Raw genomic sequence first — 25,779 nt, 5'->3', positions numbered from 1 at the left:
GAGTTCAGAGACAGGATGAAGTACAACTCTACGTCTGCTTCATGCAGCCAAAGAATAATACTGCAACAATACGAAACACACAATTCGTCTCACAATTTAAGTGCCTCCAGGATTAAGTTAGTCCAGTTTTCTTGACTGTATGAAGTGTACAATCAAGACAGACCTTTGGTTCATCAGGCCCAGAACTGTACAGTGAAAGGCAGCAGCACCTTCTAGTGTCTTTGGCAGAGAGAGGCTTTTCTCAGCCATGCTGCCCAAGGTATTTTTGACTGCACACACTGTAGACTGAACCTGAAATTTTGCGCATGCAGGACATGTGCAGAACCACTGCTGCTATGAATGTTCCCTTTCTGAGTAGTAAACACTGTGACAAACCCAGACCTACTGGGATATGCCACAGTTTCACTAAGCTGCCACCAACCATTCCCTATAAGAAGTCACACAGACCAGGGATGGATTTTTACTAAATAAAAGAACAAGGTTTATTAAATAACACACAGGGAAAAATAAAAGGATCAAGTGAATAAGATACAGTAACGTGGCTTAGTCTCACTCATACATACACACAGTTTGGTTCACCCAGAACACTTAACTTGAAGCACAGACCCTGAACCTATCAGTTCTGGCTAACCATACAGACACCTGAACCTATCAGGTTGGTACTGACTGACACACAGTAGTACCCTGTCTGACACACAGACTCCCACTCAAGCTTCTGCTCTCAGCTCTTCTCCAGCTTCTCCTAACTTCTCCACACACGCTCCACATATATATACAGTACAGCCCCTCCTCCTGATGTCCCGCCTTCCACTCCCCATAGGATGGAACTTTCCCTCCAAACCCATGACAGACAGGTAACATCAGTGCTGTATGTAACACCTCCCCTCTTTATAAGTTGTTTTGTAGGGGGAAAGCTAAAAGTGCTTTTCTCCAAAAAAACAACCTGGTTAAAACACACAAAAACAGTTATACATACAATATCATACTTACTTATACTTACACTCGAAGTTAAACATTTACCATTTACAATACATCACGTTACCTTTATTCATACAAACCAACATGTTTAATAAACAGACACATTTGACTTTTTGTCATCAAAATATATACATAGTCCATGTTTCTTTCGCCGTCTTCATTCTTCAGGTCTTCTTGACAAGGCGTCAGCAACACAGTTCACTGACCCTCTGACCACCTTCACTTCAAAGTCATAGTCCTGTAGGTTTAAAGCCCACCTCATAAGTTTGCTATTGTGGGTTTTCATTGTCATTAACCATTGCAGTGGTGAATGGTCAGTGCACAGAACAAAATGTCTTCCCCAGATGTAAGGCTTGGCCTTCTGGATCGCGTAGACTATGGCCAGGCACTCCTTCTCCACGGTTGCCAGATGTCTCTCACCTTTCTGGAGTTTCCTACTCAGGTAGGACACTGGATGCTGGTCACCATTCTCATCCTCCTGGCAAAGAACTGCTCCTACCCCGCTGTTAGACGCATCGGTGTAGATGATGAACTCCCGGTCGAAGTCTGGAGCACGCAGCACTGGATACTGGACGAGCGCCTCCTTCAACCTCTGGAACGCCGCCTCACAGTCGCTGGTCCACGGGATGCGGTCATCAGTCTTCTTCCTCGTCAGATCGGTCAGCGGAGCCGCAATCTCGCTAAACCTCGGGATGAACTTTCTGTAGTAGCCCACCAACCCAAGAAATGATTTGACTTTGTTCTTGGTGTTGGGTCTGGGCCAATCACGAACTGCTTCTATCTTGGCCTCGAGGGGTTTTATCACTCCTCCCCCTACTATGTGACCCAAGTATTTTATTTCTGGGCTACCCAGCTGCAGTTTGTTCTCTTTGCAGAGCCTAGGCCAAAGCACTCCCTCCCCTGGGTTAAAGTGCCTCTCCCTGCCTTCCTGGTCATCCCAAGCTTTCTTTCTGACCTTTTGAGCTTGCAGGGTCTCTGCTGCTAGCTCTAGGTTTCTCTTTAAGTCATTCCTTAAAGTGCCTATGTATGTCACAACGTCTTGTGGGTCATCCTGGGTGATCTGCTCCCAATTTTGTTTGATCACATCAAGTGGCCCTTTCACCCTTCTCCCAAACAAAAGTTCAAACGGACTGAACCCGGTACTGGCTTGTGGCACTGATCGATAAGCAAACAAAAGGGATTGCAGCTTCTGGTCCCAATTGTTTGGATTCTCTGCCAAGTAAGCCCTAATCATGCGCATTAGAGTCCCATTGAACTTCTCAGTTAACCCATTACTTTCAGGGTGATAGGCAGTGGTTTCCTTGTGCTTAATTCCACAGATTTGCCATAAGCGTTTCATGAGCTTCGATGTGAACGATGCGCCCAAATCTGTGATTATTTCTGAGGCAAATCCCATCCTGGACATATACCCCACCAAGGCATCTGCCACTGTGTTAGTTTCAATGTTAGTCAAGGGTATGGCTTCAGGGTACCTCGTGGCATGGTCCACAATGGTGAGAATGAACCTGTTCCCCCTCTTTGTGGCCTTGGGCAAAGGTCCCACAATATCCACCCCTATGCATTTGAACGGAGTGTCAATCACAGGCAAAGGGCACAACTTTGCTTTGGTCCTGTCGCGGCTATTCCCCTGCCTTTGACACACATCACATTGTTTACAGAACTCCCTGATCTGCTTCCCTATGTCAGGCCAGTAAAAATTCTGTGTGATTCTCTGCTGTGTTTGTTCACCCCTAAGTGCGCAGCAAACATGTCAGAGTGCCCCCTTAGTAAGATCATGGGGCGATACTTTTCAGGTACCACTAGCTGACTTCTGATTCCATCTCCCCCTTTTGAGATATTCCTCAGGGTCTCTCTATATAAAATCCCCTTTTTCTCTAGAAATCTCACTGGGGTTTCAGGTGTTAGCTGGGCGTCAGTCACCTGTTCAAAACACTTTTGGAGAGTGGCGTCTGCCTTTTGCTCTTGGCCAAATCGGCTGTCTGTGGTTAAGGTTTCCACCACAGCTTCTGAACTCCCCTCTGCTTCCGTCTCTGGCTCATCAGTACCCCCCTGAACTGTCCCCGTGGTGGCTTGTGAGCGTGTAATCACTAGCACCCGTTTCACATGTTCAGCCAGGTCATTTCCCACGAGCACGGCTGCTGGCAGAGTCGATGAAATCGCTAGCCGCCAAACTCCCCTCCAGCCTTGAAAGTTCACAGGTACCTCCGCTACTGGCAGTGAGATCACCTGCCCCTCAATCCCTGCCACCTTCATGCTCTCATTTGGGATTATATATTCCCTAGGAATAATATCTGGATGGCACAGGGTCACCTGGGAACAAGTGTCCCTCAACCCCCGATACTGATGGTCAAGTATTCCTACGTCCACCCCTGCTGTTTCAAACAACTGAGAATCTGTTCTCACGAGCAAGCAGCGCTTGACCTCCACAAGAGGACCATTTTCCTCAGCCTGATCAGCAGATGTAACTGTTCCAGATTGAGTAGCCATGGCAACAGGCTCCCTCAGTGACAAGGGGCTTTGCTCTTTCTGGACACAGAACACAGCTTTTGGCTTGGTTCCACTCGAATCCTGAGGCACAATTCCTTTTAGCTGCTTTAATTTCTCACACTCTGAGATTAGATGGCCCTTTCCCTGACAGAAATAACATTTTCTGCTATATTTTGAGTCTTTCTCATCTTGTTTTGGTTTTCCCTCCAAAATCTGAGGTCTTGGTTTCATGTCTGAGGGCTTCCCTTCACCATGGGCCCCTCCCCCTTGCTGGCTTTTCCCTGGTCCCTGAGAGTACTTGCTGTAGGTTTCTTTGGGTTTATCTACAGATTTCCACTCAGCACCTAAGGGTTTTCTTATCTGGTAAATAAAATCTGCGATCTCGGCTGCTTCTGCCACAGATTTCGGTTTCCTTTCCCTCACCTGGAATTTCAGTTCCCCATGCAGGACTGAATAGAACTGTTCCAGCGCTATCAAGTCTTTGAGCTGCTGAAAGGTCTCTGTCCCCTCCTGAGATAGCCATTTCTCTAGCAGCCTCACCAATTGGGCCCCCACTTGGGTAAAAGTCTGCTCTGGTTTCTTGGTGATTGACCTGAATCTTTGCCTCAGCTGTTCCGCATTTATCCCATGTCTGGCAAACACCAGTTTTTTAAACTCTGCAAAATCTTTCATCAGTTCCTGTGGCATCTCTGCATAGACTTCTGCCAGGCTGCCACTGATTAAAGATCGCATGATGGTCATCTTCTCAGTTTCCTTTACTGAGAAGTCCACAAACGCTCTTTCCACTAGGGAAAAGAACACCTCAGGACAATCTCCCTTGTGGTACACAGGGAATTTCTTCAGGTCAGCTTTAGACAATTGGCCTCCCTCAGAATCCCTATTGTTATTATTGTTCTGATTCATCAGTTCCAATTTTCTTAACTCAAACGCCATTTTCTCTCTCTCCAATCTTTCTTCTCTTTCCATTCTCTCTCTCTGCAATTCCATTTCAAATTGTCTTTGTTTCTCTCTTTCCCTTTGCTCCATCTCCCTCACCCTCAGTTCATGCTGTTGGGCTATGAGCAATTTTCTGAGTTCTGGGTTCTGTTCTCCCGTGCTGTCACCCTGCACTGAGCCAAATTCATCCTCAGAACCTTGGTCTACCTGGGGGTCTTTCACTTCACCCATTTCTGCCATTTGGCTTCGAGTCAAGGGCATAATTCCCCCCCCAGAACAGGCTGCTCTCAAAAGTCAAGCCTCAAAATAAAGCGACCACTTTTTCTTTTTTTTTTTTTCTCTTTTGCCTCAGAACCAGCCTTCTTATAGATTGCTGCTGTTCTTCAGCACTGACTTGCAACAGTTGCGAGCCAGAGTCTACCCCCCTCTGCTAGGCCTCTCAGCAGGCAGGCTAGATCACTGCTACTACACAGTTTTGCCTCAGCTTTTTTCCCGCCAAAACAGGCTGCCTCAGAGCTCCCTAATCTAGTCCCCAATCTGAGGTTACACGTTCTTCTACTAGCGCACCCCCCCGTGAGGTACACCTAGAAGATTACCTACGTGCTCTCAGATTGTCCCTGACTAGACCCCCCTTGCTCTGGGCACACTTGCCAAGGCTTTGCTGTACCACTGGACAACTGGACCAGTCGTATCCCACACGCTGGACACCAATCAATGTGACAAACCCAGACCTACTGGGATATGCCACAGTTTCACTAAGCTGCCACCAACCATTCCCTATAAGAAGTCACACAGACCAGGGATGGATTTTTACTAAATAAAAGAACAAGGTTTATTAAATAACACACAGGGAAAAATAAAAGGATCAAGTGAATAAGATACAGTAACGTGGCTTAGTCTCACTCATACATACACACAGTTTGGTTCACCCAGAACACTTAACTTGAAGCACAGACCCTGAACCTATCAGTTCTGGCTAACCATACAGACACCTGAACCTATCAGGTTGGTACTGACTGACACACAGTAGTACCCTGTCTGACACACAGACTCCCACTCAAGCTTCTGCTCTCAGCTCTTCTCCAGCTTCTCCTAACTTCTCCACACACGCTCCACATATATATACAGTACAGCCCCTCCTCCTGATGTCCCGCCTTCCACTCCCCATAGGATGGAACTTTCCCTCCAAACCCATGACAGACAGGTAACATCAGTAACAATACGAAACACACAATTCGTCTCACAATTTAAGTGCCTCCAGGATTAAGTTAGTCCAGTTTTCTTGACTGTATGAAGTGTACAATCAAGACAGACCTTTGGTTCATCAGGCCCAGAACTGTACAGTGAAAGGCAGCAGCACCTTCTAGTGTCTTTGGCAGAGAGAGGCTTTTCTCAGCCATGCTGCCCAAGATATTTTTGACTGCACACACTGTAGACTGAACCTGAAATTTTGCGCATGCAGGACATGTGCAGAACCACTGCTGCTATGAATGTTCCCTTTCTGAGTAGTAAACACATCTAGAATAGTCACATTATCATCTCCTTTTCATCTTCAATCCAAACCCAACCTTCTTGCTACAGCTTTGCATTAGTTCTCTCTAAGCTTATCAATTCTGCACCAGAACTGCAGAACTAGACAATCATTCTGAAGAAATCAATTCTGCAAATAGTCTTTGGAGGAAATTTGTTTTGTTTGGCAGAGTCTGAAAGCATGGCACACATTAACTTCCCTGAACTGCTTCCCTTTCAGGGACTTACCTCCAGAGACTTCCCAGAGTTTGACTCTCCTGTCCAAGCCGCCTGTTGCCAGTAACCGAGAGCCAGGACTGAACTGCACCGCATTCACCTCCCCATCATGAGCATCCTGGGGAATACAGATGAAACAAGGTACACACAGCAGTTACAAGTGACATCAGGACACAGTCCAAATGTTTTAGGCTAGAGCAGGAGTAGGCAAGTTCAGGGAGCTTGCAGGCAAGTTTGTGATCCAGCCCCCACTAAATAGGAAGTATCCAAAGTGTCAGCCTGTTGTGGGGGGGGGGAGAGGAGAACTTAAGGGAACCCCTCAATGCCCTTATATTGAAAACCACTGCTTCCATAGGCTTCCACAAGCAAGGAATCACATTTTTTCCTAAAAACAATAATTGGGGATGGATAGGGAGGCTCTTGGTGACACCTGAGGTCCTCAAAAATGGCCCTGGGAGGCCATCTGAAGCCCATGTTTTCCTCAGTTTTGGCCTGTAGCCCCCCCCCCACAAATAAACCACATTATCAATTCTAATCACTCTGATGGTTCTACTCATTTCCTGTTTGATGTTAAATACAAGAAATTAAACACATGTAACTACCAAAGGCACAGAAAGAAAATTTGCTGACTAATGTATATGTTAAGTTTTCCATCTTCCAGAGTTCTCTCTAAGAAAGTCAGTGAAACAAAGACGTTTTGAACAGCATAGTCTGTAACTTTGAAGCAACATATAATTGGTCAGGACCAGGAAAGCAGCGCGCGCAGGGAGTCTGTGTGTGAGAGCATACTGCAGCATATGATTACCGACATAAGGACAAAAATGTTGAGATACGAGAGATCTATCATTTTGCATTTAGTAAGCTTAGACTAAATCTAATGCTAGATTTTGTTACTGTTACCCAGTAAGAATTTCCTGAGAGTAAGAGCAGTCCAACATCTTGGATGGTAGTAGACTCTCTTTTTCATCAGATATTTTTAAATATGTTGGGTGGCCATCTGTCAGGGATCCCTTAGATGTGGATTTTCTAATTCAGCCCGGGGTAGTATTCAGATGACACTCAAGGTCCCTTCCAGCCCCACCCGTCAATGGCAGTCATCCACTTTGGTGCCAGGTAACAAAGTTACAGAGGCATATCTTTATTGGGCATTATGCCCAGGCAACAGGGATGCACAGTATGATTGCACAATCAGCTGCACAGTTCCATTTTCTTTCCAAAGAAAAGGCAGCTGCACTGAGCTGCTTTGCACCTTCCAGTCAGAACCAAGACCAACCTGATCTCATCCATCGGCCAGAGGAGGAGTTGCTATTCCAAGGCTTGCCTTCCTCTTCCCCCCATTCCTTTTCCCTTGTGTTGTGCCTACTAGCCTGTGACTGTCTTATCTTTCTATATCTGTATAGTGTTAAGAAAAGCTTAGGGAAACCAGAAGCATACTGAGGTTTAAGAAACATAAAAATGCAATGAATGTCAAAACTGAAGACAAAATGAAGATCATCATCATTTACAATAATTAAAAAAAAGAGAGGTCTCAGCTTGAAAACTAAAGATCATGCACAATAAGGCACACCCCAGAAATGACAGCTCCTTGACTAGCTTTGTTGGATGACAGTCAGTGACAAGCCCCTTTCACTGAAGGCAACACACACTGACTTTATCCACATAATGTCAGCAGTCCTCAAACACCTCACAGCATTACTGGACTTCAGATGAGGGAAAGAGAAGAAGAAAAACTGCTGGGAGCTGAAGAAGTCAATGGGTGTGTACAGTTCACAAGTGCAATCAGTCTTTTCTCTTGTCATCACTGACCTCAGCAAGATACCTTCTAACCTACAAGGCATTGTACATGTGTGTGAAGGTTGCCATCGCTTTAGGTTGGCCTTGCAAGGCAAGTGAAAAACGATGACCAGAAAGATTCTGTCCTTTTCCCCACCACAGATCACACAATGTGCTTTTCTTTGCTCCTTTCCGCAGCTCCATGGATGCAAGCACAGGTGGTGGATGCCAGCATGCAAGCAAAACATTGCATGGATTACAGCAGTGCAAGAACAACAACAGTAAACCTGACTGGCCTAGAATATTAGTATTATACAATTTAGTAATCATTTCTGCTTTTCAATGCCGATGTCTCTCAGAGATACTTACAAAGACACACACTGCAGTGTTAGGAACTCGCACCTCTTTGATTGCACCTGGTTGTACATCCACATTATCTTGAGGGGCAGGACATGAGGACAAAGAGCGCCTCCTGAGAAATGACACACCCAAAATACAGTTAAGCACATGAGGGAACCAGCTGGTTCTCCTAATTACAGGTAAGGGGAGGATCCCGACTACACAACAGGATAAGAAGGGCAGGGGAGGGGCAAAGAGACCTGGGCCCAGGTTCAACCATTACAGCAGCAGGGTGACTACACCCAAAGAGATGATTTTGCATGGCTTGGGCTCCACTGGCTTCTATAACCTCTGCCACTGGTTTCTCACGCAGGTCTGTAGATTGCATGGCAAGTCTTGATTAGCATTGGCATAGAGAGAAGCTTATCTAAAATTATAATAGTTGTGATGATCCAACTAACTGATTCGAGGGTCACTGCTGCACCTCATTTCTGCAGAAATGTTAAACAGTACTAACTATTTCCCCATGTACAAAAAGTAAATTTCTACTAGGTTGCAAAGTCACATACTTAGAGACTAGTGATAGTCAGAATCTGCATGCTTTGTGGAATGCAGGAAGAAATTAGGATGTAACACAGTCACCCATACTATGCTATATTCAGAGGTTCTGCTTTCTAACCTGTTACAGCCTAACCTCTAAGTGGATCATTTGATAGGGACATCTTTTCACTGCTACAGATAGAACATCAAACAAGGCCATTACTTCAACATCCCTCATTCACATGCTAGATTAAGTGTAAATAATTTCAAGCGAATTTTCACCTGGCAGTATCAGAAGAGTGATGTCCCAAAAGGGGAGACTCAGACAGACTGGAGGGAAAGATAAGAGGTCAGCACATAGCAGATTTAAGGAACAGAAGTTGAAAACGAAAGAAAAGGAGAGGCAGAAGCTAAGAAAAAAAGGCTGAGATAAGGACAACTGTTTGCTTGTGTCACTGAAATATTTGCATATATTGAACTGAGGTGTAAAAAGAGGCAAATGGATTCTAACCTACCCAAAGATATTAGTGATAGAGTCCAGAAGGCCTCCAGCTGGTTGGGAGAGTCGCTTACTAGAGAGGAGGGGAGGACAGATTTAAATTTTATTGTTCAAGCAGAGATCAAAACACACATAGACCGCAACATGCAACAGGAAAGTATTTCTCCCTGAAGACCCACATCCACTAGGGAAAGTCAACCACAGCAGGATAGCTTGCAGAGTCACTGGCCGGAATCCTGTTGGGATTTCAGTCTGGAATAGGTGACATGACGTAAGTTGTGGCAGCAAATTGCAGCTAAAACTTACATGATCTCACATACTTTGGAGTAAAATCTCAAGAGGGTTCTGGTCACTGTGTTGAAAACGCAGAAATGAAAATGCTTACTTAGCCAGTTATACGTGAAACAAAATTCATGATGGTCTAAGAGCAGAAAAAGATGCTCCTGAAGAGGCAAGTCATTTGAATATTGATAATAAAATCAAGCACAATAACTTCAGAAAAGCTTTTCTGAAGGGAAGTAAACACTTTTGCTTGCATTAAACCAATTTAAAAGAAAAGGCCATGGTTCAGTGGTAACATATATTTTTCATGAAGAAAATTCCAGGTTTAATCTTTGGCATCTTGTATAAAGTAACTTCACATGTAATTTTCATTTCACTGTTAATTCAGTGGCATCTGCAAATGTACAAGTTATGTCACCCATGTAAATTTGAAATGAGCCTGCTCAACTCTCTCCTTACTTCTACAACTGTCGCTGCTACCATCCCATCCCTCTGAAGCTGCAAGAGAGGACTGAGAAAGTTGGGGATTGGTCCATTCAGCCAAGAGAAAAAGTGTTTGCAACAGCTTCCTACCAGATGTCTGCCATCGGTCTGGCAATGTTACACATTCTGCCCAAGGCAGTAGTGGGCCTGCAATGATGACTGCACGCCATGTGTAGCACATAAGAAGAAGCACTGATAGGGCTAGAGGGGAGGTATGGGAAATGGAGCAGCACTCTCTCTCTCTCTCTCTCTCTCTCTCTCTCTCTGTGTTTGTGTGTGTGTGTGTGTCCCCGTAACTGGGTGCAGCAGCAAGTTATAATTCTGAAATATTTCTACTTTTACTGCATCTTTTCCTCCACAAATTCTACAGAAATGAATTGGGGTTTATTGACTTTTTTAAAAAACTGCAGATGACAGCTCTAGCCAAGGTAGAGGCTTTGACAGCAATATAAAATAGCAAATAGAGCTTATCCACATGGATGATTAAATTCTTTTTACTTCACAACAAAAAGGCAGCAAATGTTTTACATGCAAGACTTGTACATAAAACATCAGGAAACAGCCAATGTAGAATATATTGAAATTCATAGCATAACAAGGCTAACCACCCACTCACAAGATTTTGACATACCAGGCCCAAGGCAAGGCTTCAAACAGAACCCGGTGTCTTCCCTTTGTCTTACAGAACAGGCATGCTTTTTGCTCAGCACAGAAGAGTACAGTGGCTGAAATACTATTGTGCGACTTTGTACTTATAAAGATTGATGCTGTCATTGGTCGCACACTATTCTGTTTCCTCCAAGGCAACTTTCTGACCAGGGGAAGATCTGGGGAGCCTCAGGAGTGGTCAAAGTCTTTACTATCAAGAAACTGCAACTGCCATCATTCTGCAATAGAATTCTGACCAATGCAAGTCCTAAATTTGGTGAACATACCAAAAGCTGCTTGATTTTTTTTGTCAAGATCCAAATTACAATGATGTAACTAGTATAACACACAAAAAGTGTCAGAGGCCATTGGTAATGGCATGGCTAAAAAATCTTGTAAATAAATAAAAATTTAGAAAACACATTTTGTGGTGCAATATATATCACTGACTGTATTCAGGCTTATATTAGGGTTACAATGTGCTTTATGACTGAGCTAGATACAATGATCAGTCAGTATTCAGGGAGAGATGAAATAGCACAGGATCAAAAATATCAGTGAAGCCAGAAATACTACTGCTTTCTTGGTACACTTGATTACCATAATATGATATTTCTAATAAGGATTAAAAAGCCACTTGCTAATTCCCATGGGGAAATTATGCAGCAAAACAGTGGGTTGCAGTTGCAAAAAGCAACAGAAAAATGTGGGGAGGCAGCTTTTCCACTGTCATACACTCATTTTGTCCAATGAGAAATGAAATTTGATTTCTCATAAAAACTGCTTCTTTTCAGCAGAGCAATGTTCCAACTTCAGTTGTGAGAGGAAGTTTTTTACATCCCATTTGATTCCGAAGTTGCCCAAAATTGCACTTAGAATTCTGCCTTATAATTCCTTTACTTTTTCTGTATTCACTACAGCAGAGGTCCCCAACCTCTGACATACCTCCCCACCACCACCACCGCACGCCCCCCCCGCACAGCCCGTTTGCATCTGCGCGCGAGTGCGCGCGCTCCTTCGTGCATGCCTTCCCCAGCCGGTCCGTGGGTCTAAAAAAGGTTGGGGACTACAGCACTTTGAGTTATTTAAGCTTGGGTCAGAGATTCAACATTTAAGGGATGATTAAATTTCACTTATGCCAATGACAATTTTGGACCCAATCTGGTCCTTAAGTTCCTGATAATAAATAATAAATTCAAGATTCAAATCTGCAGTTTCAGTCAGTTTAATTTATAGTTTTTCACCGATAACTTCAGAATTATTCATTTCATGTTTCTATAGTCTAATGCCACAAATTTTATCATGCACTGATGCATTCATTTTGTAAAAGTCAAGACACTACAGTAATGCTTCATACAGCTGTGCTAAAATTAGCTGTTTGCTGTCAATCCTCAATAATTTATCTCAAGTCACAAAAAATCACCAAAACATCTACTGCCCCTTGAACATTATTTTTCAACATGGCCCAGATTGTGTCAATGTTAGGCTCCAACTGTAATCCCATTTTAAAGAGGAATATAACACCATATTTGGTGACAGACTCATCAATACTTTCCTGTAAGGTAATTTGACCAGTGGGTTTCCTGACACAGAGCTGCAATTACAGTATTCCACACTTCTGTCTGTTCCAATATAAATGTCATGGGTTCTGGGACCAAGGAATTGATGAGCATTTGCTTCATAAATGCTCTGGAAAGCAGTATAACTCCTTCTAATGTTGAGATGTGGTGACCGCAATTTCTTTTGTGTTTCCCAATATCACCCTCACATTGGCCCCATTCAATGCCAGTATTATTATTATTATTATTTATTTTATTTATATCCCGCCTATCTGGTCGGGCGAGGACCACTCTAGGCGGCTAACAGTCACAAATAATACAATAAAAATATAAATACACAATTCTAGGTAATAAAAACATTACATTACGATGTACAAAGTCCAAAACATAAAACGGTAAGGGAGAAAAGAAGCGGGTCATGAGTTATGTGATGGAAAGGCCTGCCAAAACATCCAAGTCTTTAATTGCTTCTTAAAGGTAGTCAGCGAGGGAGCCCCGCGAATCTCAGGAGGTAAGTTGTTCCAGAGGCGAGGAGCCACCACCGAGAAGGCCCGATTTCTTGTGTTTTCCTTCCGGGCCTCCCTCGGCGTTAGGCTCCTCAGCCTCACCTCCTGGCTTGCGCGAGTGACACGGGTAGATCTTGGTGGGAGTAGGCGTTCCGCCAAGTATCGAGGCCCTAAACCGTTTAGAGCTTTATACGTAAGTGTCAAAACTTTGAAGTCGACGCGGAACTGAATGGGCAGCCAATGCAATGCGGCCAGAATAGGAGAAATATGGTGGAATTTTCTCACTCCACTAAGGAGTCTGGCCGCCGCATTCTGCACCACTTGGAGTTTCCGCGTCAACCTCAAAGGTAGCCCCACGTAGAGCGCATTGCAGTGGTCTAATCTCGAGATTACGAGTGCATGTACCAAGGTAGTGAGCGCCCCCACATCAAGGTAGGACCGCAGCTGGGCTATCCGCCTGAGGTGAAAAAAGGCGCTGCGGACCACCGACGCCACCTGGGATTCCATAGTGAGCACCGGGTCCAGGTGGATCCCCAAGCTGCGGACCCCATCCCTGGTGGGAAGAGTACCTCCATCTTGTCCGGGTTCAGCCTCAGCCCATTCTCCTGCATCCATTGCAGTACGGTCCCCAGGCAGCGCTGGAGGGACAGAACGGCATCTCCTGCGGTGGGTGGAAAAGAGATGTAGAGCTGAGTGTCATCAGCGTACTGGTGACACCGGGCCCCACACCCCCTGATGACCCCACCCAGCGGCCTCATATAGATGTTGAACAGCATTGGGGAGATAATCGACCCCTGTGGGACCCCACAATTGAGGCTCCACGGGGCCGAGACATTCTCCCCAAGCTGCAATCTCTGGGGGCGGTCCTCCAAGAAGGAACGGAGCCAGGACAATGCCAAGCCCCCTATTCCCAACTCGGAGAGCCTCCCCCAGGAGGATACCATGGTCAATGGTATCAAAGGCCGCTGAGATATCGAGGAGGACCAGCAGAGACACTTTGCCCCTGTCGGCCTCCTGCAGTAGGTCATCGCACAGGGCGACCAATGCCGTCTCTGTACCGTGGCGCGGCCTGAAGCCCGACTGAAATGGATCCAGGGCATCTGTTTCATCCAGGAGCGCCTGAAGCTGATCGGCCACCACCCTCTCGACCACCTTGCTTAGGAAAGAAACGTTGGCGATGGGCCTATAGTTGCCAATTTCGTCCGCCGCCAAACTAGGTTTCTTCCTAATGGGCCTAATGAGTGTGTCCTTCAGGGCGGATGGAAATCTGCCCTCAAGGAAAGACCCATTAATTATAACCGTGGCCCATTCCGTTGTTGAAGGCCTGGCTGATTTGATTAGCCAGGCCGGGCAAGGGTCCAAGGAGGAGGTGGTGGCACGACAGCGATCAAGCACCCTGGTCACAGAGTCAGGCGTGACAGGCTGAAAGGAGTCAAGCATCACCGGGCAAGACGGAGCGCTGTACATCTCTGCTCGACTCACTGTGTTCAAAAAAGGAGAGAGGTCCCAGCGAATGGCCTCCACTTTTGATTTTAAAAATGCTGCAAATTGGTCCAGTAAAAAACTAGGGGGAGGCCCATCACTCAGACCAACTCCGGATAGGTCGTGTACTATACGGAATAACTCCGCCTGCTGGTTGGACGCTTCGCTTATCCAGTTAGCGAAGTATGCTCGACTGGCAGCCTTTACCTTGGCCAGGTAAAGGTTAGTAGCGACCTTAACAGCTATCCAATTAAAATCCGTCGGGTCCTTTCTCCATTTGCGTTCTAGCCGTCTCCTGACCCACTTCAACGCCCAGAGATCCTGGTTAAACCAGGGCGCCGGGCGGTCTCTACGGCGGAGAGGGCGTTTAGGAGCGATCATGTCTACAGCCCTAGCCGTGGCTGAGAACCAACCGTCAACCAGAGCGTCGACAGGAGTGAAGCCAGGTCAGCCGTGACACCTCTCATGGCATCCTGGAATCCAGACGGATCCAGTAGCCTTCGAGGGCGGACCATGACAATAGGTCCCTGCTCCCTGCGAGGGGGAGAGCCATTTTGAGGGTGCATTTTATTAGGTGATGGTCCGACCATGACAAGGGTACCGACTCGAGGTCAGTCAGCATCGGACCACTCTCGCTCCCATTAGTGGAAAAAACCAGGTCAAGTGTGTGGCCGCCCATGTGGGTGGGGCCATTGACATGTTGGGACATGTTCAAGAAGGCCATGGTCTCCAAGAACTCAAGAGCTGGCCTGGAAGTCTCTGCCCCGCATGCACGTTGAAATCCCCCAAAACCACTAGCTTCGGGGAATCCAACAGTGCCGCGGAGACAAAGTCCACCAGCTCCGGTAGGGAAATGGCTGGGTCACGGGGAGCACGGTAACCCAGCAAGATCCCAATACCATCCCTGGCCCCAATCGACATGTGGAGAGCCTTGAGACCTGGTTTTACCACTGAGGAGCGCCTAGCAGCCTCCAAGCTGGATTTATAGACAATAGCAACTCCCCCCCCCCGACCCTCCAGTCTACCCTGGTGTTGGACAGCATAACCGGGTGGACAGATGAGTGCTAGGGGAGGACCCCCCTCTCCGCCAATCCATGTTTCGGTTATGCAAGCCAGGTCTGCATCCTGCTCCAAGATAAGATCGTAAATTACTTGAGCCTTGTTAGATAGAGACCTGGCATTCAACAACACCAGGCGCAGAGTGGATGGCCGACTGGACTGGCTACCTCGATACTGGGGGTTGGACACCGTCTCAGAACAATGAACAGGTTTTAAGCATCGGTTCATTGTTCTTCTAACACGAGCAGGGACGGTGGCAACGCCATATCTTCCCCTACCCATGACCACTGAGATGTTTTGGGGCCCCTCGCTGGGGGGGCAGGCCTTCCATTCCATGACCAAACAGGGAAGTAAAAAAAAAGGGGGGGGGAGAAAGAGGAGAGGAAAGTGAAGAAAGGAAGGAAAGGAAGTAAGGGAAAAAGGAAAAAACAAAAAACAAAACTTAATATAAACAAATCAGATAATAATCAAATCATAATCATATGTAATACAATAAAATAAAAATAATATACATACATTTAAGGAAAAAAGAAAAAAATTCACTAATTTCTAAACACACAGTACCAGTTTGCCTCCATGTAGCATTTGTGCAAGGTGCTGTCTCAATATTAACTGTATTAATATTGCGCCATAATCCACATTCTGTGTGGCTATTTGTCCATAACACTAGATTGCAACCAGGATTGCAACCTTTGAGAGGGATTCAACTGAATAATCACTGGTCAAAAAAATTATTTATTTATTTATTTATTATTTATTTATTTATTGTAGTTTATACCCCGCCTATCTAGTCATTTCGACCACTCTAGTCGGCTTACAACATAAGGATAACAAGTTATGAGTTGTTATGAAATTATAAAATATGAGTGTCCTGTCAAAGTGGCAACTGTTGCACATTTTTATGCCTTAGAATGATACTTTACCTAAGATATGACATATGTATTTTTGGCTGGATACTTGACTGGGTATTCTCAGATCCCTTTTTTCACATGTCATCCTACTAAAACTTTACTAGTGACCTTGCTAAGGTACAGGTTTTCACAGTAACACAAGGACCAAGAAGAGCTTTGCAGATGCTTGGCTAAATTCTCTTACTAGAAGACAAAACCCAGCCAAACAAAATCTTCAGAATAAGATTTGGATATGAAACATAAGGAAACAGACAATATAGATTTACACAGCATAACAAGGCTAACCATCCACTCACAAGATTTTAGCATACTACGCTCAAAATAAGGTCTCTAACTGAACTCTGTGTCTTTCCTTTGTGCTACAGAGCTTCCTCCTCAACACAGGAAAAGACACTGCAAGCATTTTTGTATCTGATGCCCTGAATAGGGTGACCGTACCAAGAACTTCTGGATTCTTTCATCAAGTTCCAAACAATGATACAAGAAAAAATAACACACATAAAGCAGGGCATACACTTCAAGTACAGTGGTGCCTCGCAGGACAAAAAACTCGCAAGACAAATGGATTTGACAATGGGGTTGATGACTCGCAAGAAAAATGTTCCTATGGCAGTGCTTCGCAAGACGAATGTTTTCTGTTTTTTGTTCCTGTCTTGTGTTTGCTGATTTTTAAATGCTTTTCTATGATGTTTAAAGTTATTTTGATTGAAATTTTTTAAATCACCTGCACACTATGTATGGCTTTAAAGTGCACTTAATAAACCCTTTGTAAACCAAAATTGACTTTGTTCTGACTTTTTTGCCCATAGGAATGCATTAATTAGATTTCAAAGCATTCCTATGGGAAAACACGTTTCGCAAGACAAATTTTTTGCAAGACAACATTAACCGCAGAACGAATTAAATTCGTCTTGCGAGGCATCACTGTACAGGTACCCTGAAACACTCCTCAAAAGATAAAATGTTGCCAAAACCATGTGAATACAACTCTCTAAAATCTTGGCAGCCCAACATACACCTGACCTTCTATTTTAGAGCTAATGTGTATTTGTGTAAGACTTCCTTGTCTCTTGGCTCTGAATGCCACTGATTGTAATGCTGTACATATTTAATGATTATACATCAATAATTTTTGAAATCTTCACTTTTTTTAACAATAAATATCTCTGAGCTCTATTCAGACTTGTATTATGACTAAGATAACTTTCTGAATGAACTAGATGCACTGGTCAATTGTCTCACAGAGGTTTAATAACAACAACAACAACAACAACAACAATAATAATATCATCATCATCAATTCCAATCTCTGGTAGTTCCTTCTGGGATTGTCAAGGTATAGAGTACAGCAAGGTTGAATACTTGACAGCATACAACCGTGGAATTCTCATTACACTCCAACAAGGCCCACTTAGAATACATTACTAGTATATAACTGCTAGATAGCTCAGTGGTTTAGGCATCTGGTTGTGAGTTCAGTTCCCCACTATGCCTCTGCAGTTCTAAGAGTATTATTAAGATTATTTATCATATGAGCCTACCCAGCAGTTAAGATCTAGCCAGGGGGCCCTTTTGAAAGAGCCATCCCTCAAGGTGAGAGGGATAGCTTGTAGACAAAGGGCCCTTTCGGCAGCTGCCCCCAGACTATGGAATGCCCTCCCAACTGAGATTCGTCTGGCGCTGACACTGATGACATTTTGGCACCAGGCCAGAACCTTCCTGTTCCAGAAAGCTTTTAATTAAAATTATATCAACTGTAGGTCCTGATGGCAATTTTTAGAGTATATATTTTAATTGTACTGTATTATCTTTTTTATTGTATTTTAATTGTTGTAAGCCACCTAGAGGCCTTTGGTTAAAGTGGGCGGCATATAAGTTAAATAAATAAATATATTTTCTTGGCATTTTTGTCAATGAAATGACTAGTACACCCACACAGGAAAAATATAAAAACCTTTCTATATATTCTTATAGTGCTGTCCCCTTTCCACAGAAGGAACTTTTAAAAGCCTTGCACCATTAAGGACCACTACGAGTATTTTTTTTCAGCTACTCAATAAAACCTTTGCTGCACTTTTTTTTTGAAAAAAACGATCAGTTTGTCTTCCCCAATCCCACTTCTTACCTGGATGTCCGTGTGACAGTCCGCACCGGAGAGGTCTCATCAGCTGCCTCAGCTGTTTCATCTGCAAGCACTTCAATATCATCATCCCTGGGATAGGACAGATAGTGACTTGTGAATCATTTCAAAATTAAAAGAGATCCTGGCATTTTAAAGCTTGCTTACCTATATAGGCCAAAAACAAAATAAAACAAAAAAGAGAGAGAGAGAAATTCTGCAGGTTTTTAATCACAGAATTTCACTATCATCCTTTTCAGCACACAGTGCTGAGGAGTGACAGGAGTATTAGTCTCCCAAGAAAAATGACAACATCACTACTATTTTGCTTTTTGATGTTCTATCACATTTTGTTTGAAGAGTATTTGTTGTGTGATTCATTAGCTGGCCTTGCTTCTGTATAATCTCCCTTAAGGAACTAGATAAGATAGATGCAATTCAAAAGGCGGGTTGCCCATTCTTTTTGACCAGTTTCAGGCTTTGGAATTCTAGCTGAGGCATCTCCATACATTTTGTTGAATGTGACAATTTGACAACTCTGTGCACTATAAGAAAGTGGTCAGAAGGGAAATTTGTATGAAGGTGACTTCAAAGGTATCCAGGCAAATTATTCTTGCAAATAAGTGATTCGTCCATATGTACCAGTATCAATAAATGGTATCTCATTTTTCCCCAACTCACCTTTTTGTTTTACAAAAAGGATAATGAGTATAGCCACAGTATACCTTCTTTTTTTTCAAAGAAGGTAGAAGTCTTGATTCTACATGAAAAATTCAGATGGGCGACGTATATGCACTACTAGGCATGTACTAACTTTTTTAAAAATCCTCAATGCAAGCACAGCCCAGAGAAGTCTGGCGTGAGGATTGAGATAGCCTAAGGAAGGTATTAAATTACCAGGGCAAAAGCAAAGCCCTGTCCCATGTTTGGATAAGTAGCAAGAAGCAGCTGGCTAGATTTCTAAAATGTGGAGGTGGAAAATACAGTGAAACCTTTCTGCTTTTCAAGAGAGGCAGCTAAAGGAAGAAAGCATGCTACATGGACAGTAAAAATGTGGCCTAAACTCAATAGGAAGCTCACTGAAATGTCAGAAATGTAACTTCTCCCCGTTGCAGCTTTCTCTGGCTGCTGAAAACATGGTGCAAAGGATTTTCCAGCTCAGGCAGGGGAACTGAAGACCACAAAAGGGTATTCCTTACATTAGATTCTGCTCTAGTACAAATAGACGTCCATCACACAATTCTATATTGTTTTGCCTTCTCCTAACCCATTCTCATTTCTAATGTTCACACACCAGTGACTTTTTTTTCTCCCAGTTCAATCCCATCCTCGTCATAACCACATTTTCATGACAAAGTTAGCTGTCTCCAAATTTAGCTGGTTTGGAAGTTTAGGATTCAGATGTAACAGAAAAATTAAACATTATATATATTCAGTACAAAATGCTAGATAAGAATTTTTAAAAGCATATCTACCAATCAAACTAGTGATCAGTCTTTGCTGCAGGTTCATATTTTCTGCCAGAAACTGGCACATGCCATCATAAGGGAAGAATCAGCCAACTGAATGCTTACTGTTCAACGGGTAGTGGCTCCTTTGCGGCTTCTGCTAGTTCCTTCTGAAGCCTAGCTTGTCGTCTTCTACAAGAGAAACCAAAATGCAACGCAATCCAGTAAAAACTCTGCCAGTATTTGTAAACATTTTTTGTGTGGGTTTATCAACTGTTCAAGCAGGTTCAAATCCAGGAACGAGAGACAAGATGCTCAAACATCTTGCTAACTTCAGCATGCTCACTGCAGTGCCAACTGGAGGACCTGTTATTTCAATATTTCTGCAATCTTTGAATTATTTTATCTCTTGTCTTTGGAATGCTCTCTCTCAAGGGAAGTCTTACCTGGAGCAGCTTACGTCTACATAAGCATGCCTATAACAGGAAATATGGCAATCTGTATGCTCCATCCACCAGTTTATTCATGGGGAAAATTGGGATTATTTCAACAGACACAAGCTGTATAGTACAAGTCAGTTTTAAATTGCTCTGCATTCAGATCAACGTTAGCTTTGGAAACATCCTTTGCGAATACTATGTCATGCAAACATAGCCAGTAATGATACCGAGATCAAAATATACTGCACCTAGCCATTAAGGTTCAAAATCTTGCTGAAACACACATTCACAGTGAGTTGAAATAAGAGCTGCAGGAGAAAAGAATGGGGGGAAAATCAGGCCTAGGGCTTCCATTCCATATCCTTTCTAAAATGGTTTGTTCAGAACAGGTGTCAACATCATATCATGATGGGCATTTCGCCTAGAGTGGTCGAAATGACCAGATAGGCAGGGTATAAATAGAATAAATAAATAAATAAATCATACCTTGAATCCTTCTCATTTTCTGCATTGAGCCGATTAGCTTCTTGAGCCTTCTCTGCCATCCAGCGTGTTACCAGCTCTTGATTGTCTTCAGTAGTTTTTCTTAATTTTTCTTCAAGAGCAGTAAAGGTGATCTGGAGAGCATCATATTCATCCTTGAGAGTTTGATTGGCTCGTTCAAGATCTTGTAACTTGTTGCGCAGATCCTGGCACTCTGTCTCCATTTCAGATATCTTTTGCAAATATTCTGCAATCCTTCAAGAGAAGGAACCAGTATGGTGAGAACTGAACCAGAAATCAAAAGCCTGACACCACGCAATTAGATCAAATTCTGATAACAATAATAAATCTACACACTTTGCATTATTTAGCTGCATTTCTTTGTCCTTTTGTTGTATTTGGTTGTTCAGATCGATAACAGACTGGGCCAACTACAAGGAGAGAAAAAAACTACATTAATGAAGAAAATAAATTAGTCACAGTCTATTTTCCACATTTTATTCACATCTGATCTCATTGCTTCCCCCTTTGACATTCCTGTGTATATGCAGCTACAAGATCAGCATGACATCACATATATCTGATAAAATGCATTCTACTGCATGAAAGGTTATGTCATAATAATTCCTATACATGCCTTCTCGGCCATTAAAATCAGTGGAGGAGGCCCTCCTCTTGGTCCCATTGCCAGCACAAGGACAGCTGGTGAGGACACGGGAGAGGGCCTTCTCTGTGGCAGCTAAGGGGCTATGGAACACTCTTCCTCGGGAGATCGGGATGGACCCTTCTTTTTAACCCTTCCAAAAAAAGCTGAAGACCCATCTCTTCAAGCAGGTTTTTGACAATTATAACTGAATCCCTGAACCCCATTTTAGCAGATAATTTTACTATTTTTTATGTTTTCAAGTTTTAATCTTTTAGTTGTATTTTAAATCATATATTGTTTAATTTATTTTTTAATATTTAACTTACAGTGGTGCCTTGCTTTACGATTGCCCCGTTTAATGATGAAACCGCATTACGATGAACTTTTTGTGATCGCAAAATGATGTTTCCTATGGGGGAATTTCACTTTGCGATGATCGGTTCCCTGCTTCGGGAACTGATTCTTCACAAAACGACGTTTTCCAACAGCTGATAAGCAGTTTCAAAATGGCCGCCGGGTAAACAAAATCCCCCCCGCTGTTTTCTGGGACGGATTCCTCGCTGCACAGGCAGCGCAAATGGCCGCCCTATGGAGGATCTTCGCTGGTCGGTGAGTTTGCAGCCCTTTGGAACGCATTAAACAGGTTTTAATGCATTTCAATGGGTTTTTTCTTTTTGCATTACGATGTTTTCGTTCTATAGCAATTTCGCTGGAACGAATTAATGTTGCAATGCGAGGCACCACTGTATTGTGTTTTTAAACTGTGTGAATTTTAATGTTGTGAGCCACTTTGGGTGCCTTGTTGGAAGAAATGTGGCATATAAATAAAACTACTACTACTACTACTAATAAAGCTGTCACTCTAACAATGCCATCAGAACTTTTGTTATTTTCTCTTAAATACATCTATACTGTCATTATAACAACACAACAGTATTAGTACACAAAAAGTAACCAATGAATACACCCCACATCTAAATTAAACACCACTATAAAGGAATACTAAAATTAAAAACAACAAGGATGACATGTTTTAATTGAATGCTTATACTGTACTAATTAACTCTAATTTAAATTTGGTGTTAGTTCCAGTTTAAATTTGGTCTATCCTATACTTTCATTATAAATACAGAACAAACTTGAAAAATGCAGAAAAGACATGTCTTAGTTCTCAGAATAACACAATAAACAAGCTCTCAAATTAACACAATAAACAAGCACTGAAATGAAAATATAACCCATGCTTTTGTGTCTACAACATTGTGTTTTAAGCTATTTTATAGCAACAAAAATTCAAAGCTACAAGAGTAACTTGATCATTGGATTTCCAATACATCAAAATTCCCTCCAGACAGCAGCTTTTAAATTGTTGAATTCCAGGGTCAACAGAAACACATATCAATATATATGTATGTTATCTCTGCACCACCACAGAAAAGTACTCTTGAAATAATACACACTGATAGGTAAAAAGGGTGTTCCTAACCTCACCACGTTTCTTGTGCAACTCGGTTAGTTCCTCTTGATGTTTGATTCTCAGCTGGGCTATTTCTTGCAAATGAGCATCATTTCTTGCCCCGTCATGTCCTGGACTGGGATTTTACAGAGAATGAGAAAGGAAAACTCCATTTTTTTCTTGAATTCATACAGGATTGCATCCTAACTACAATAAACAGTACAATCCCTGAACTTTAATTCTCCATTTTCACTTTGATATCATTAAGGAATTGTCATTAAGTAATTACCAGTTCTTGTTTAAAAGAGAGCTAGGCACTTGTGGCACTGCACAGTGAGTTTCGGACTGTAACTCCTATTAGCTATGACTAATACAGCCAATGGCGAGCAATAACAGGACACAGAAGGAGTCTCCTCAAAGAGTGAAAAAGCATTAAGATTTCATTTGGGTATCTCCTGGGCAACGGTGTGCACCAGCAAATACTTCACTTCAGAAGTGTTGCACAAGAACAGCACTGAACTCGCACGTTTCACAGACCCCCTGGATGAGGGGCTAAAGTAGAGGAAAAGTTTCTGCACACACCTCAAGCACTGACTACTTCTGGACAAAAATAATCTGACTGTCTTGACATTTTAATTGATTCTTGATTTTGACTATATTTCATGTGCATCCATTTAATACTAATAAAGAAAGACAGAAACTGAAGTTAAAAAATTGGAGTGCTTCAGTTGCTGTCTCTGATATAAAGGAATAATCTATTTAGTCTTCAGATCACTAAGGAAAGCACTCACTTTGGTAACTACTTTAGTTGTGACTGGATTTATCTCTTTGCTCGCATTTTCTGTGGATGTAAAGCACAGCATACATCCATTCCCCTTACACACCACATACACATATCCTATCTTATACACTAAACTTCAGAAAGCATGGTCACCTTTTAAACTCTATTATCTCTATAATATGGCATGCAATAATTTACACATAGAGGCTCATATCCTGTTCAAATTGCAAGAGAAACTGGGCAAGAGTCAGACTTTGGGCACACTTCCCCTGTTGTATAAATGATCACATAATCCATTTAACAAGTATGACAGTGAGCCAATCAGAATGTATGCAATTGTCTTTGACTTAGCAATGTAACAGAATGGTGACCTTACTAAGGTCAATAGAAATGAGAACAAATTACTTCCAAGAAAATACAGAGTGTAGGCACTAGGTATCATAACAGTTACCAGTACAGTAATTGTTTTAACAATTACACAAAAGAAAGAGATCATCCTACACTGCTAGCATGAAAGAAATTACACCACAAGCATAATCATCAGCACCATGAGAACAGATTCAACAACTACCTGATTTCATGCCGACTTGGTAAGTCATACTTTTCCACTTGTAGTTTGTCTGCCAGCACTGTATGGAAATCTGACTTCTCCAGGAGCTTATTATCTGACAGGATGAAATATTTATTTAAGAACAGAGCAAAGACAAAAAAGAGATTCCCATCAATGTTGTCTCCCAGTAGTTAGATTACTGGCAACATTTATGCTGTGCAAACAGAGCAGAAAATAAGCTACGTACTGCTTGCTCTGTTGTAGGAGACTAACCAAGGCTTTTTCAAAGGAGAACTGGAGGTATAGTTTCCTCCTGGGCTGCTGCTTCCACACAAACCAGATCAAAGGCAAAAGTACAATGACAAAGCAATTAAATTTGAGACTATTAATCAGCAGCTTCCTCAACTACTAACAACACTAGTTAAACACATTAAGATGTGCACCTATAAAGTACAAGAATGGAAGAGGAACTATGTTGTTATTAATCAACAAAAACTCCCAACTTCTAACTCTTTTAAAAAACAACCCAACCCATTGTATTGAAATTCCAGAGAGAACCAAGCCAGAATCCCCAAGAAGCTGAGGAGAGCCCAGATTCCAGAAGCAAGGAATGCTAACATACTTTGCCTAGAGCCTCACAACCGTTACATCTAAAGCCATGCTATGTAGTGTTCTTGACACCACCCTCCAAATGCAGCTGAAATCCTTGAAGTGATCCCTCCACACCACTGCTCACATTGTAAGATGATCTCTTCAAAAGCCTGCCTTTGTAGCCGATCCCGCCTCTTCAGTTCATCCAGGATGTGCCGCTTCCAGGCGGGGAAGCTCCCTGTTTTGTGTCCCGAAGACATCTTACCAAAGATCGGTCCTCCTTGGCACGCCGACGAAGACCTGAGCCTCCACCTCCAACAAGGAGTCTTAAGAGAGCGGAACGCTGACCCTTGAGGCAGCTAGGCGGAGTGGGGTCGGTGGGTGGGGTGGCAGAACCAGCCAAACGGGCCTGGCAGCCTAATCAAGGGCGGGAAGGAGAAGGAAATGCAAACGGGAAACACTGAAAAGTCCACAGGGCAGGCTGGAGGGAACGGATAAGGGAGGAAAGCCGCCCAGACATCCTAAGCCGACCCGGGCCCACTGGCGGGAAAGGAGGAGAAGCACGAAGAGTCTCCTCGCGGATCCTCAAGGAGCAGGCAGGCGGCTGGGAGCGCGGCTCGTCAGCAGAACCGTTTCACCACCCCTCCGCCGGGCCGCGGCCCCCATCCCAGTCCCACAGCAACTTCCTTCGGGCACTAGTTCGCTCCAAGTCGCATACTAACGCCGAGGGGCCTTCCTTCCCTCAGTCGCGGACTCATGACGTCACGCAGCGGCTCCCAGCGCCTGACGACGAAGCCTTCGGGTTTGCCTATCCGCTGGACCTTGAACCGCACGGTAGTCACGGTTCCTTCATGGTTGTTGCTGCCGCCCTTGAGGCGGCCGGCAGGTCTCTCGTCCTGACTTTTATTTAGCGCAAGGTTTACCGTTTGGCGAGTTCGCTGGCCAGCCCTTTAGAAAATGGCTGCGGTGAAGGGCTTCGCCAAACGACGGCGAGAAGAAGCAACCACGAGAGGGAAACAACAACAAACACCACCACC

The 25,779-nt window shown here is 43.5% G+C and overlaps 1 protein-coding gene and 1 non-coding gene across 6 annotated transcripts in view; both read right to left on the bottom strand.

Annotated features, from left to right (window-relative positions):
• Nucleotides 1-25,252, bottom strand: part of ATG16L1 (autophagy related 16 like 1) — a 36,353-nt gene extending 11,101 nt beyond the window's left edge. The window contains exons 1-11 of one of the 5 annotated variants that reach the window (XM_020787393.3): nucleotides 24,888-25,252; nucleotides 24,173-24,266; nucleotides 22,851-22,956; nucleotides 21,076-21,149; nucleotides 20,722-20,973; nucleotides 19,922-19,987; nucleotides 18,354-18,440; nucleotides 9,315-9,371; nucleotides 9,082-9,129; nucleotides 8,290-8,392; nucleotides 6,160-6,265 (exon numbers count right to left, since the gene is read on the bottom strand). In XM_020787393.3, coding sequence (XP_020643052.3) covers nucleotides 6,160-6,265; nucleotides 8,290-8,392; nucleotides 9,082-9,129; nucleotides 9,315-9,371; nucleotides 18,354-18,440; nucleotides 19,922-19,987; nucleotides 20,722-20,973; nucleotides 21,076-21,149; nucleotides 22,851-22,956; nucleotides 24,173-24,266; nucleotides 24,888-25,002 — 1,108 coding nt within the window. In that variant the 5' untranslated portion in view covers nucleotides 25,003-25,252. The remainder of the gene's footprint in view (nucleotides 1-6,159; nucleotides 6,266-8,289; nucleotides 8,393-9,081; nucleotides 9,130-9,314; nucleotides 9,372-18,353; nucleotides 18,441-19,921; nucleotides 19,988-20,721; nucleotides 20,974-21,075; nucleotides 21,150-22,850; nucleotides 22,957-24,172; nucleotides 24,267-24,887) is intronic. The other 4 variants (XM_078389371.1, XM_072995774.2, XM_020787394.3 and 1 more) reach the window with 4 other exon arrangements.
• Nucleotides 7,672-7,954, bottom strand: LOC140706273 (small Cajal body-specific RNA 6). The gene has a single exon (XR_012085913.2).
• Nucleotides 25,253-25,779: the final 527 nt, after the last annotated feature.

The sequence above is a fragment of the Pogona vitticeps genome, chromosome 3 (assembly GCF_051106095.1).
Source record: "Pogona vitticeps strain Pit_001003342236 chromosome 3, PviZW2.1, whole genome shotgun sequence".
NCBI classification, from domain to species: domain Eukaryota; kingdom Metazoa; phylum Chordata; class Lepidosauria; order Squamata; family Agamidae; genus Pogona; species Pogona vitticeps.
Note: the sequence above shows the minus strand (reverse complement) of the source record. Positions and strands in the feature narration are given on the sequence as shown.